A 14,188-nucleotide genomic window follows, 5' to 3' on the forward strand; every position below is an offset into this window, starting at 1 on the left:
ATATATGGTGTTTTGATATGTAAATATTATGTATTTTATTTCTGTGTGTTAATGTGGGGTTTTATATGTATATTGCTGTAGTTTAAAACAGCAGGCCTATAGAGTAAGAAAGAGGGGGGCTGGATGATTAAAGTGTGTTAGCTTTACCCAAGGGGCTGGAGTTGACTTGTTTGCACACAGAGAGAGAGTGTGTGTGTGTGGGAAGAGAGCTGAGTGAGGTGCTGTAGAGTGTGTAAGGAATTTGTGTTCCTTGTTGAAGTTTTAGCCTAAGTGGCAAGTTAGTAAAATTAGGCTTTGTTGAAATTATTAGCCTAAGTGGCAAGAAAATAAGCCTTTGTGGCTAGCTCTATTTAAGGAACTTTTGAGAAAGAAGAACTGTACCTATCTGAAACCATTACACTTATGACCTTTTAAGAAACAGTTACACTGTTATACTTCTAAATAAACTCTATTCATGTTTAAGAGAAGACAACTTTTATTTAAAGGAGCCCTTTTTACCTCAGAGCCACCCCTACATGCTGAGCATTCTGTCATTTTACCAGATCTAACTATGCCACCCTGTTCTTTGGGTTCAATTAAGAAGTCTAAGGTAAGAGCCTTTGCTGATAGCAAAAATAAGTAGGAAACGCGAGGGAAGGCAAGGAAGCAGCATAACACACACTACCTCAGAACACTACAGAGGTATGACATATACAGGGTCTCAGAAAAGAGCAAAACCTTACAACATGTGTTTGCCTGTCTGTTGAACTGGGGATGCTGGGGAGAGGAGTCCGAGGAACCATTTGGAGCAAAGAAAGGCAAGCAAAGGAGGGGTCAAAATCCTTTTCCCCACTGTTTCTCTGCTCAAAACTATTCCCAAAGTTGCCTTCTGTATCACCTTAGGGAAGTGGCTTAGGGCATTTGGCATACCAGGAAACCACCCCTTTGTTAATACTCTGGATCCTCTTATGGGCACACCATGGTAGCAAACTTTTTTTCATATCTACATGTTCCATGAAAGCTTACAGCAGAATTAAAAAAATCGCAAAGCATATAGACTACTTCCCTTTTTCAGAGTTTATCAACCTCTGTTACTGAAATATAACTAATTTTATTCTTGATAAAAAGACACCGAAATCACAGTGAAAAGTATAGAAAACAGGATACACATTTTGGAATGTTGCAGCTGTAAATCCAAGGCAGAAGTTGTGCGTGCAAAACCCAGAGATGTCAGTGGGACGGAAGAGAACATAGTTGTTTACTGGACTGCAATGCTACACTAACCACCTATAATCCACAGCTCCACCTTGACTATGGTGTGCATTAAGGGCTCCTGCAAAAGCAAACTTTCATACTGCTTTCAATGGAGGGGGCAGTGGGTTATGAGCACAGCCCTGTCCACTCCACTGAAGTGGATAGGGAAGCCCTCGTGCTCATTCAAACCAGATGTCCACTTAAGAAGAATTGGTAGATTGGGGCCCCTTACTGTCCATAAGGCAATGAACAGATCTCTTAGCACTCTGCTGTTATAGTTCATCATGTTGGTAGACATTGTATTCTCTGGCAGATATGAAGCCATCTCCGTCATGGTCATTCTTTTTAAATATATCAACCAAAATAGTCTCATGAACCGACGGGTCACGTTTCTTTCCATCTCTTTCAAATTCTCTCTTCAAATAATCATTTATCTGAAAGAATAAAATGGGAAGGAACCAGAAGGATATCACAAAGTTGATTTTCATACTAGTAAAAGAATACAGAAATGCTAATTTAAAACAGCTGGAACTCAATAAAAATAAAAACTATTTTTGAAATGTTACGGTTCTTATATTTAAATAGCAGCCTGCAATCAAGGATTTTTAAAAATTGAAATATTAAAATTATACACTGCCCTGTGTCACACATACTGATGGAGCTGTTGTGTTCATGGTGGGTGGGAAGGAATCCACTGGCCAAAGGAATTAAAATAAAGAGAGCTCTTTATGGGTGAGACAGTGAAATGGAATCCTGTGCTGCTTATAAAATCTGCCTAGGAGGAGCAGGGGTACTAAGGAAGGACAAAAGTTCTCTAGAGAAATTTGAGGACGTATGTGCATGTTTGCGGAAGACAGTCTTGCTATTCCTTCTAGACTAGCTACAGGAAGAAACTGTGAGACCTGCTACTTTTAAACTTAACTTTTCATTTACCTTTGCCATGGTGTGATAGTCAGAAAAGGTTCGAGATAAATTACAAAGAAGTGGGGACCCGCAAGAAACTTGCGGGAGCAGCCTTCCTATTCCCCCCATCTTTGATTCCTCCTGTCTCCCTCCACTTCTCTCAGTGTCTCTCTTTTCCCCCCACCCACCCCTCTTACTTTCTGTCTCCCTCCCCCCATGTCTGCTATCATTCCTTCTCTTTTTCTGCCTCCCTCACCCCATTATTCTCTTTCTCTCTCTCTCTCCCCCACCTACCAGCTTTACTGCCTTGGCAGCTCTGCTGGCTCTTTGCCGGCCTCTTCATTGCTGTGGTGGTTGCTGTTCACTTGACATCCCCCACCTCATCACCTCAGCAGCATAAGTAGTGACTTGCTCAGTCCTCACCCTGCAGCTCCACCATCTGGGCAGCTCACCTGGCCAGTTGGCCTCTTCCCTGCTGCAATGGTTGTTGCTCACCTTCCCTCACTGCCAGCTTCACCACCTTGGTGGCTCTGCTGGCTCCTTGCCTGGCCTCTTTGCTGCCTCTGCAGCTCACCTGACTGCACACTCAGCCCATTCACAGTCACTGTGGCTGCAACTCACCTGCCCACCCCCGCCAGCTTCATGAATACACACGGAACTGCCTTATTCTGAATCAGACCACTGGTCCACCAATGACAGTATTGTCTACTCAGACTGGTAGTGGCTCTATACGGTCTCAAGCCTAGGTATTTCACATCACCTACTGCCTGGTCATTTTAACTGGAGACACCGGGGATTGAACCAGGGACCTTCTGCCCGTAAAGCAGAGGTTCTTCCACTGAGCTACAGTCCCTACTTCAGCAGCTCTGCTGGCTGCTCACCCAGCCTCTCTGCAGTGGCGGCCCCCTGCAGCCCCTCATCCTCCACCTCCCAGTCTCTTTCCTGTCTCAGCCAGTGTTCCCTCTAAGCTGAGTCAGCGTGAGCCAGCTCAAAGTTTTTTAGCCTCTGGCTCACACATTTTTGTCTTGGCTCAGGAAGGATGGCTCCAGAGCAAACTAATTTTATGCAGTAGCCAAATAGCTCGCTCACAACTTTAATGCCAGTAGCTCACAAAGTAGAATCTTTGCTCACAAGACTCCACAGCTTAGAGGGAGCATTGCAGCTCACCTCAACAGCAGTGGCAACTCCTACCCCACCTGCCTGCAACTTTGTCGCTTCAGGAGGAGAGCTGAGCAGGCACAGACAATACTTTTCTTTTGGGGGGATTTAACCCCCCGTGTATTTTTCAAAGTTTTAAGATTTTTCTGCAAACCTGGGGAGTCCCCCAAGATTGGAGAAAAATCTCTCTCAGTGTAGGCCAATCTGTGGATTTAGGTATCCGCAGATCTGCCTATGTTCCAGAAACAGATAAATAGATAAAGATGAGTAGAACAAGAAGTTATTTTACTTCAGGTGGTTGGCAACAACACTCGTTACCTCATTTCTTGAGAGTTTTTTGTCACTGTCCAGGTCCATTTGAGAAAAAGCTTCAACACTGCGTGGTCCTTTAGTCACTGCATACAGTTCAATCTCGAAGATCAGTGTCGCGTTCGGTGGAATTTTTGCTGGTTCTAAGAACGTAACAAGACTGTTACAGGGACTTTTACACCGATCACAGATAAACTTAAACATAGATAATTCTTAGTCGCTGTAGATTTTCCAGGTTGTGTGGCCGTGGTCTTGGCAACGTCAGAACCTGACGTTTCGCCAGTAACTGTGACCGGCATCCTCAGAGGTATAACACAGAAAGATGGAGTACTCTCTGTGTCAAGGTGAGACACAGAGAGTACTCCATCTTCCTGTGTTACACCTCTGAGGATGCCAGTCACAGTTACTGGCGAAATGTCAGGTTCTACAATGCCAAGACCAACGGCCACACAACCCAGAAAATCTACAGCAACTGTGAAAGCCTTCGATAACATATAGATAATTCTGTGGCTATTGCTATTAATATTATCCTTGGCTTCTATGTTAGATATGTTAGGTTTTTAAATATCGCAGCAGGTATTTGCAGAAGAACGACTCCCATTCATTCCATGGAAATTTCTGAACGGACTGTGCCCTAACTAAACTGAAATTAAATCAGAACTTTAGCTAAATATTAGGAAGAACTTCCTGATAAGTTAGAGCAGTTCGTCAGTGAAAGAGGCTTCCTTGGGAGATGGTAGGCTCACCTTCTTTGAAGGTTCTTAAGCAGAGGCTAGATGGCCATCTGACAGTAATGATGATTCTGTGAACTTAGGCAGATTATGAGAGGGAGGGTGGGAAGGGATGAGCCAGTGCTCAGCTTTCGTGGCCCTTTCTTACAAGCCAAGATTAATGCTGATTGCCATTTGGAGGTCAGGAAGGTATTTTTCTCCAGGCCAGATTGGCCAGGGATCCTGGAGGGTTTTTTTGCTTTCCTCTGGGCACAGAGGAGGGGTTACAGGGGGAATGGGGGTGGGTGGGAGGTAGTTGTGAATTTCGTACGTTGTGCAGGAGTTTGGACTAGATGACCCTTGAGACCCCTTCCAGTTTTATGCTTCTAAGTATATTGTTAGCCAAGTTTAACTGTTCTTGAAGAGGAAGGAAAAAACAAGTAAATAGCTCTAAGTTTGTTACATAATGTGAGGAAGTCATTGTTCCTTAAACATAAAATGGCTAGAGAAACACCCGTTCAATAAAAGAGAAAGCATAACTCGAAACATGTCTTTTAGAATACGGGGAAAGACGGTCTCAAAACGTCAATGGTATTTTAAAAAAATCAACGTTTCAAGGAAGAAACTGGGCTTCCAGAAAGACTGATGCTTAGTGTACTACGATAGCTGGTTATCAAGCCTACATACCAAAATCTAGCTTTGGGTCAGAAAGAAAGCGACAGTTAGGAATCAATAAGGAACTCGTGAGCTTTTCAAAGTCAGTCCCCAAAGTGCTCTTGACAAGCCATGCAGCATGCCGTTAACACAGAAGAATGTAGTCTGTCATTAATCTAAAGTACAAAACTTCTTAATATGCCATCTCATCTAAAATTATGCAGTTTATTCTTCTTTCTTGAGCTTCCATACACTGCACTGAAAACAAAAAGCTGGAACAGCCGTCTCCATTAACAAAGGGGAAATATGGTTATTGTCTTTTGATGAATTCAGAGTGGATAAAAATACAATACAGCCTTTTATATACAACCGGAGACCAATGTTCCCTCTAAGGTGTGGAGTCTTGTGAGCAGAAATCCTACTTTGTGAGCGGCTGGCATTAAAGTTGTGAGCGAGTGATTTGGCTACTGCATACATTAGTGTGCTCTGGAGCCCATCCTTCCTGAGCTAAGACAAAAATGTGTGAGCCGGAGGCTAAAAAACGGTGAGCTAGCTCACACTAACTCAGCTTAGAGGGAACACTGCCGGAGACACGCCTGCATAACCTGTAATCCCCAGGGCTGACACCAGCCATGTACAGGAGCCCATCAAGTGACTGATTGACACAATCCATATTGGGCAACAAAAACCAGATTTACTGAACCCCTGGTAAACCACATGCATTGTCTCGTGGGATTCTTAGCCACCCGGTATGTTACAAATCACCCAAGCCTGGTCTAAGATATTTCTTTCTTCAAACTGTTTTGTTAAAAAAAAACCCTGAACACATGCTGCATAATTCTATGGAGCTCATACTTTGCTTCAACTAAGCTCTTAAGACGTAGTAAGCTAAAGGATGCAAGCAGTATTGAGAATTATACATACCACAGGAAAACACACGTAAAGACCTAGAAAGGGACATGCATTTTCGACACTCAAAACTAGCACCATCTCGCCCAGCATGCAGGTTTAAGCATACGGTAGGTGGGGAAAAAAGTCTCCTTCAGTTGCAGCCTAAAACAAACAGCCGTAAGTTAGTATTCAGAAACCATGCAATGCTCAGCTTGCTCTTTGAGAATATCTGTTGTCCAACTAACAGTGCAATCCTAAACTGAGTTTCTTCAGCCTAAGGCCATGGATTCCAAGGGGCCTGGACTGGCATAACTCTACACAGAATTGCAATGTAGGACCTGTTGATGAATAATAATTAAGAATTATCGCGAAATAACGGCAAACTAATTCAGCCTACGGCAGTCAAAGGGATACAGGGCCTGCATACCTAAACTTCAGCCTGGCATAACTCTACACAGAATTGCTATGTAGGACATGTTGAGGAATAATAATTAAGAATTATCGCAAAATAATGGCAAACTACTTCAGCCTATGGCAGTCAAAGGGATACAGGGCCTGCATACCTAAAGCATCACTGGTTCAAACTTAGGGCCACTGTAGATTTGATGGGAGAGGGAAAACTACATGTATTCGTTCACATGTCCACATGATCACATATAAAGTCTGGGAGGGTCTATTTTTAACATAAAATGGAGCACTTGCAGAGGTCATTTCGGGGGGGATCGCGGGGGATCACAGTTCCCCTGGGTGAGGTGCACCTTTAAGACTAACCTTTAAGACTAAGACTAACTGAGGGGTGGGTGTGGTCTTATGACACACTTCCGGTGATTAGGGTTGCCAAATTTAGATCGTCCGGGAGCGGGGGGGGGCTCCCGGACGATCCCGGGCATGTGCGCGCGCGCGTCACCCGGAAGTGACGTCGCACGCTGGGGCGGGGCCACGCGAATTGAGGGGAAAACAAAGAGTTTTCCCCTCGAATGGCTGCCATTTGAGGGGAAAACTCTTTGTTTTCCCCTCAAATCGTGTGGCCCCGCCCCCAGCGTGCGACGTCACTTCTGGGTGACGCGCCACACTTCCGGTGATGTCAGGGGGTGTGGCATATGCTAATGAGTTATGCTAATGAGTCCCCCTAGCTCTTTTTCTATGAAAAGACCCCTGAGCACTTGTGCAAGAACAGCTGGACCCCGCCACAACCTCACTATACACCTTGTGTGTGTGTGTGTGTTAAGTACTGTCAAGTCGCTTCCAGCTTATTGCAACCCTACAAAGTAATGTTCACCAAAACATACGATCATTAACAGCCTTGCTCAGGCCCTACAAATGGAGGGCTGCAGCTTCCTTTATACACAGAGCATTGTTTGAAACGTTTTCCCCCGGAGCAGCTTTGATTTCCGGAGCAACCTGAGCAGGAAGAAGAAACACTTTGAGCAATGGAATGCAGCGAGATAAGAATCTGCACATTAGTTTTCTATTACATGAATATGTCTCCTTTCCTGATGGCAGGATGCATACAGTTCCCAGGAGATCTCCCATCTAGACAATTCTGGCCAGATCCAGACCGGCTTTGCTCGAGCGAGGTTAGTGGGTCATGTGACTTCCAACTATACCCTGGAACCATTTCCATTTTCTGTTAAAAGCAGACACTCCCTCTGCTTTCCCTGTGGACGGACCTGGGACTTGGTTTTCCTTACTCATTATAGGTACTAATCTCTTGCACATCTTTCTCTAACTTCCTCTTCTATCTGCTTATCTTGCACTAGATTTTATGTTAATCCTACTTTGCCAAGCTAAAAATAGGGTGGCCCAAACCCACTGTGAGTAAACCGATTACCCTTTTTCATTAGATCTAAACTGGCCCGTCTTTGTAACGTCTACTCGGCTGCCCTTCCGTTGTGAACATAAAAGCATCAAACTAGTGGATATGCACTCTGATGCACCTGATGAAGGGGGCTCTCACTCATGGAAGCTTATGCTGGAATGAATTTTGTTAGTCTTTAAGGTGCCACGGGACTCCTGTTTTATTTAACTACCGTTACAAGCTGCGGTGGCTCAAGTGGTTAAGACGCTGAACTGCAGGCTGTGGAAGGTCGGCAGTTCAGCAGTTCAAGACCCGAGTGTGCCGCATGACGGAGTGAGCTTCCGTCTCTAGTTCCAGCTCCTGCCAACCTAGCAGTTCGAAAGCAAGAAATTGCAAGTAGATAAATAGGTACCTTTGTAACGTCTACTCGGTTGCCCTTCCGTTGTGATGCTTTTATAAGCATCAAACTAATGGATATGCACTCTGATGCACCTGATGAAGGGGGCTCTCACTCATGGAAGCTTATGCTCGAATGAATTTTGTTAGTCTTTAAGGTGCCACTGGACTCCTGTTTTATTTAACTACCATTACAAGGTGCTTATGGCCAGATAACATCAGAAGAATAAAGATGGGACTAAATCATCCCTATATCTTACAACAAACAGCTAGCTCTTGTGCGGACAGACAACCCTACATAATGAGACCAGCTGTGACTATGATGTAGGCTTAGAGTTGCCAACCTCCAGGCGGTGGCTGGAGATCTTCTGGAATTATAGCAGGTCTCCAGAGATGAGTTCCCCTGGAGAAAATGGATGCTTTGGAGGGTACTCTATGGGATTCTACCTTGCTGAAGTCCCTCCCCTACCCAAACTACACCCTCCCCAGGCTCCACCCCCAAAACCTCCAGGTATTTCCCAACCCAGAGCTGGCAACCCTGTGTAGGCTTCAGGTTGTAGTTTTACACAAAAATCCACTGTTCTTCTAAAAAGAACTAATTTGGGAGTGAAGAAAAACTTCACTTGCAAACTCAAGCGGTGTGCAAAAGTCCCAAAAAACGGGGAATGGGAACCCTAGATGTTGTTGATGTGACTTAAAAAATCTCCACAGCCAATCAGCAGCCCTACTGGGCAAAAGCCCAATGTGGCCAACCCACTTCCTAAAAATACTTGGCCAGATCCAGAAGTGCCCACAGGCACCACACTAGGGACTATTGGTGTAGCGGAGAGTATACAGAAAAGCCAAAGACACATCTTTGTTTTACCGTATCCTTGCTGCCCATAAGCTAGCGAAGGAGGAATGATCACTCTGCGTTTCTCTCCAGGACACATATTCATCATGGCAATATCTAATCCTTTGATGACTTGCCCAACACCGAGAACGAACCATTTTGGGTGGCCTTCATTTTGTGTTTGGAGAAAGAGAGAGAGAGAGAGAGAGATTTTAAAACATCCTTGTTAAAAATAAAAAGAGCAATTGAGTCTATAAGCACAGTATCATTTGTGGTGAATGTGTATTGGAGGGTTTTTTTTAAAATAACTGGTCCCACATATTTATTATTGGATGATAGCCTGTCTGGATTGTAGGATACCATATAAAGGTCTGCCAGCAACTGACTACTCCTTCCTGCTTGGGCACAGCATGAGTGCTCTCATGAGTCAAAGTGTGCCATACCAGGGGGCACTGGGCATCTGCCAGTGCACCAGATCCAATGGATAAGTCTGACACCAATACTGCCATAGGCACACAGTCTAGCCATTCTAACAGTGTGGCACCCTATCTCAAACTAAGTCCAACCGAGTTGGAAGTAGGGGACTTCTGTTTAGGTGTGCCAGGCTGTGTCCGACAACCAGTGGGAGCTTTGGCAGCAGGCACATTAGGGTCCACAGCAACATCTGACCATGACATCACTTCTGGGGAAACCATGGAGTTCCCAGCAATTCCTAGAGCTAGCTGACCTCACTTGTGGGTTTTGCCCAGAGTGATGTCACAGTACAAATGCCAATGGCCTTTTGAATTTCTTCTTCTGCTGCTGCTTGCAGCAGCGGCGAGCAAGAAGGACTGCTGGTGGGAGGCCTCCCAACTATACCTGGGAGGCCCAGCAGCCCTATGGCTGTTTTGGTGGAGATGGGAATGATACTCTGGGGTGCCAGACCTTATCCTAGCAAGTCACAGCCCAAAACAACAAAACCCAAATAAGACAGCCATTCTTTTGGCACAGGCAAACCAAAGAAAGTTCGGGATCAATATTTTTTACTTCATTTATACCCCAACTTTCTCCCCAGCTGGGACCCAAAGCAGATTACATCGTCCTCTCCTCCATTTTATCATCACAACAGATATCATTCTCTCCTCCATCTTATCATCACAACAGTCCCATAAAGTTAGGCTGAGCGTGTACAACTGGCCCAAAGTCACCCAACAAGCTTTACCTGCAGAGTGGGGATTTGAACCTTCTTTTCCCAGATCCTAGATTAACCACTACTCTACAGTACTGGTTCTCCTCACTGGTGGCACTGCGCATCAGAGATGGCTCTATGTGCTTACATACTAAGTGTTTCCAATAGGTATGTCTAACATGGCCTGAAGACCATTTCCTACACTCTCTCTTTAAGAATGTAGGAATTGGCCTTCAGTCCATACACAGAGACTATGTAAAAGTAAATCTGTGGTAGGGTGTTAGTCTTTAAGGTGCTACTGGGCTTTTACTCTTTTCTACTGCTACAGACAGACTAACATGGCTACCCATCTTGATCTACGTAAAGGGGCTGTTAGCAACTTCTGCATCTTGCCTGGGCACAACACCTTTGATATTTCTGGCTCTACAACCTACCAAAATGAGGAATGGCTGAAAACATCTTCAATACAAAGAGTGGTCAAAACGATTAAACAGTAGCCCCTAACTCTTGTTCCAGAACAATCTACGCTCTGGAGATTTTAGGGATGGTCTGCGGTGGCTCAAGTGGTTAAGACGCTGAACTGCAGGCTGTGGAAGGTTGGTAGTTCAGCAGTTCGAGACCCGAGTGTGCCACATGACGGAGTGAGCCCCCGTCTCTAGTTCCAGCTCCTGCCAACCTAGCAGTTCGAAAGCAAGAAATTGCAAGTAGATAAATAGGGACCACTTCGGTGGGAAGGTAACAGCGTTCTGTGCGCCTTGGTGTTTAGTCATGCCGGCCACATGACCACAGAAACGTCTTCGGACAACGCTGGCTCTTCGGCTTTGAAACGGAGATGAGCACCGCAACCCTAGAGTCGGACTCAACTGGCTTTCGAGCAAGGGAACCTTTACCTTTTTACAAACTACCAATTCCTTAACTGTAAAACACAAAGGAATGTCTCCAAATTGTTAATTAGATCACCTTGGTGAGAGCTCTTATGTTATGAGACTCTGCATGCCAGGCTAGGGGGGGAGAGCATAACGTCGCCAACCTCCAGGTCGGGACTGGAGATCTCCCAGAATTACAACTAATCTCCAGACAACAGTTCCCCTGGAGAAAAGGGCAGCTTTGGAGGATGAAGTTTACGGCGCTATACCCTGCTTGAGGTTCACCCCTTCCTCCAACCCCAACACCCCAGGCTCCAGCCTCAAATCTAGGACTGTAAGCTACAGTGGGGATTTTGGGGGCTCCACCCCTTTCGTAAAGGCACAGCCCCACAAGAATTTCTCTTGTAAATGCTTTTTTCAATCATTGTTAAACTTTTTTTTAAAGGTGTGCATTCCTTTAAGCAGAGTGGGGAGCTGTAGTTGACTAATTCCCGCACTGAGCAAGATTCCTTCTAACTCTGTGTTAAGAAACTGGTCTCCTTTAAGACAGTTTTTCTGCCTAAGTGTTAGCTTTGACTATAGAAGTCATCACCCCCACCTGCTGGCTTTTGATCAGAATTGTTGCTTAGGTTGGCAGAAGTGATTAACTTGCAGCAGTTGAGAACTGTCATCTAAAGTGGTTGACAGCTTGCAGTTCAGAGATCTATCCTGGTCACAGCTTTCTATTGACTAAATGGCTTTTCTTTCTGCACTGAGAACTTCAGCCCCACCAGAAAAAAATTTCTCCAAGCCACAAAATCCTGGCTACGGGCATGCCCAAATCTCCATGAATTTCCCAACCCAAAGTTGGCAACTCTAGGCCAGACCCCAGTAAAACACATTATGTACATGCGTAACATATCTGTCATTGAACAAAGTCTGAGTCCAGTGGCACCTTTAAGACCAACAAAGGCTGCGGTCACACACACTAAATAATCCCCTTTCAGTGCACTGTCCAACTGGGGTTTGTACTGTGTGAACTGGCAAAATCCAGTTGGAAAGTGCACGGAAAGTGGATTATTTAGTGTGTGTGACCGCAGCCATTGTTTAATTCCGGGTGTTATGTACCGGGGCTCCAAGGGCTGGAACATCCCAGCACTCTCTACCAGAGACCGGCTGAGTTTGAAGCTCTAGAACAAAAGCTTTGGTGTGCCTGCACACTTCTTCAGATACAATGAAACCGAAGTCACCAACCATTACATATTGGTAGAAGGTGGGGAGGGTGTTGCCAGGATGCTTATACACTAAAGCTCATTCCCAGAATTAAACTTTGTTGGTCTTAAAGGTGGACTCAAACTCTGTTCTATTGCTTCAGACCAACACAGCTACCCACCTGAATATATGTCATGGCATGACAACGAATCGAAGGTATTGGACCCCCACCCCCGCCAGCATACATTAACTCATTAACTTCAGAGACCAGGTTGCCTGGTTCTTTATAAACCAAACAAGAGCCAACCTGTTTATTGGGGAGGGGTATGTTACGCGGCGGTGCAAACCCAAAAGAGGAGAACAGGATCCTCGGGGGGAGTGGAGAGCACAGCGCCTCCCCCACTCACCTGCAATAAAACTTGGATTTATCACTGGCCAAGTAGCCGTCGTAATGGGCATTCAGCAGATCGCCCTTCTTGCTTTTTTGCTGGCACTCTTGGGGGACGTACACGACTTCCATCTGAACGTCGTCCGCAGAGGCGCCTCCTTTCTGCTGCCCGCTCGCCCGGAGAGTCAGGAGAGCGAGCGCCTGCAGGGAAAAGCACAGCATGACCGCCCCGTAACGCATCTTCTCGCCTGGAACGACCGACCTCCACAGCAGCAAGAGCAAGGGCATGCAAGCGCAACGTCAGAATGCGCCCCCCTCGCTTCTCCCGGGGCTGCGTGGCACTGCCATTGTTTGACGTCACCCAGGGGCGTGGCCCCAAATAAATCCAGATGTTGCCTCGGCCTTATAAGCCAGTCTGGCGCTTTGTTTCCGCCTTTGCTTTTCCCTCCGGTCTCTTTGCCCTCTCTGCTCGGGTCCCCGCCCCATGTGGATTTTTGTAGAGCTGCTCAATTTCAAGCTACGCGTACAGGTCTCCTTCCTTCTTTACACCCAGGGGGCGGCGGTGATGGTGGAGGGCAGATAGGGCAGCCAGACTGCAGGTTCCTTCCTGCATGCCGGGCACGTTTTTCCGTTTTCTCCTTTTCCCTTTGAAACTTGTGGCGGAAGAGAAGCATTTCTCCCGTCCTGGAGGAAAACCCGGGACGGCTCTCCCCACGACTTCCGCGCCAGTGTTGACCAACGGTAGCACTTAATAGCTTTATGTTTCCTTGCGTGTTCAGGCCGGGAAGAATTGAGGGCACTGACTGGGCTGCAGCCTTCTCTCTTCCCCTGCTGCGTGTCTGCTTGGAATTAAAATCCCACTAATATTCAAAACGGCGCATTCGCAAACCGGGTTAAAAAACCCTCCTAAATCCCTTGCAGTCAACTGTGTAACTGTTCAGCATTGCACGGTTAATCTCCAGCAAATGAGCACCGGGTTGCGGTCCGCAGGTTATAGAGGGGCGTACCGGGGAAAAGGTGTGTCAGATATAGCTATAAATTGGGTGCCGTGCATACGCTGGGGAACTCTACCCTGAGTTATTCCTTTTCCAGCCCCTTCGACGCGTGTGTACGCACGCGCGTGTGCATTAGGACTTCCTCTCGAGTTTTTTTTTGTGTGTGTTTTTCTGGACCGATGAGGATTTGCAAACTGTGCGTGCGCACGTTCCCCCCCCCTTCCCTGTTTTTATTTTTTTTTAAACCAGCCCCTTTCATCCAGGAAGTAAATGACACGTCAGGGTCAATGGAGCCAAACGCAAAGGCCCGCGGAGGAGGGGGGAGGGAAAGGGGAAGGAGGAAAGGCAAGGAAGCGGCTTGCCGAGGAGTGGAGGGAAGTAATCGGAGCCCATGCAAAGACTGCCTCTCTTTTTCGGTAACCGCTTTCTCTCTCCCCCCCAGTGGCTAGGATGCGCATAGGCGATGAATGACTCCGCGGCTGCTGCGGTTGCACGTGCCCATAAGCCAGAAGATCGGGCAGCCTCTCCAGAGCCGGCCGGATCCAAAGGCGGCGGCGGCTGCCGCTTCTGCTCCCCGAGCTAAGCCGCTCACTTGTCAATGTCCATAGCGGCTCGTTGCTGCAGCCGCTTCGGAGCGCGGAAGGGAAGAAGAGGCGACCCGAGGAAGAGCCCCGCTGGTTTCTGCTGCTCTTTCCA

At 46.5% G+C, this 14,188-nt stretch overlaps 1 protein-coding gene across 1 annotated transcript; it reads right to left on the reverse strand.

Annotated features, from left to right (window-relative positions):
* Positions 1–1,155: 1,155 nt before the first annotated feature.
* Positions 1,156–12,802, reverse strand: FKBP7 (FK506 binding protein 7). The gene is made up of 4 exons (XM_015413754.1): positions 12,517–12,802; positions 8,918–9,069; positions 3,613–3,746; positions 1,156–1,667 (listed from the first exon to the last, which is right to left on the reverse strand). The coding sequence occupies exons 1-4, from the start codon at positions 12,783–12,785 to the stop codon at positions 1,506–1,508; spliced, it is 717 nt and encodes a 238-aa protein (XP_015269240.1). The 5' UTR covers positions 12,786–12,802; the 3' UTR covers positions 1,156–1,505.
* Positions 12,803–14,188: the final 1,386 nt, after the last annotated feature.

The sequence above is a fragment of the Gekko japonicus genome, unplaced genomic scaffold, assembly GCF_001447785.1.
Source record: "Gekko japonicus isolate JY-2015 unplaced genomic scaffold, Gekko_japonicus_V1.1 scaffold743, whole genome shotgun sequence".
In the NCBI taxonomy this organism is placed as follows: Eukaryota; Metazoa; Chordata; class Lepidosauria; order Squamata; family Gekkonidae; genus Gekko; species Gekko japonicus.

What these genes read in the sequence shown, in the direction of transcription:
- FKBP7 (XM_015413754.1), bottom strand. Translation starts at nt 12,785, where the DNA reads ATGCCCTTGCTCTTGCTGCTGTGGAGGTCGGTCGTTCCAGGCGAGAAG. An exon ending in AAATCCAAGTTTTATTGCAG is followed by an intron (nt 9,070 to 12,516) that starts GTGAGTGGGGGA and finishes CTCTCTCTTTCT; the next exon opens with CCAAACACAAAATGAAGGCC. An exon ending in TTATGGGCAGCAAGGATACG is followed by an intron (nt 3,747 to 8,917) that starts GTAAAACAAAGA and finishes TTACGTTCTTAG; the next exon opens with AACCAGCAAAAATTCCACCG.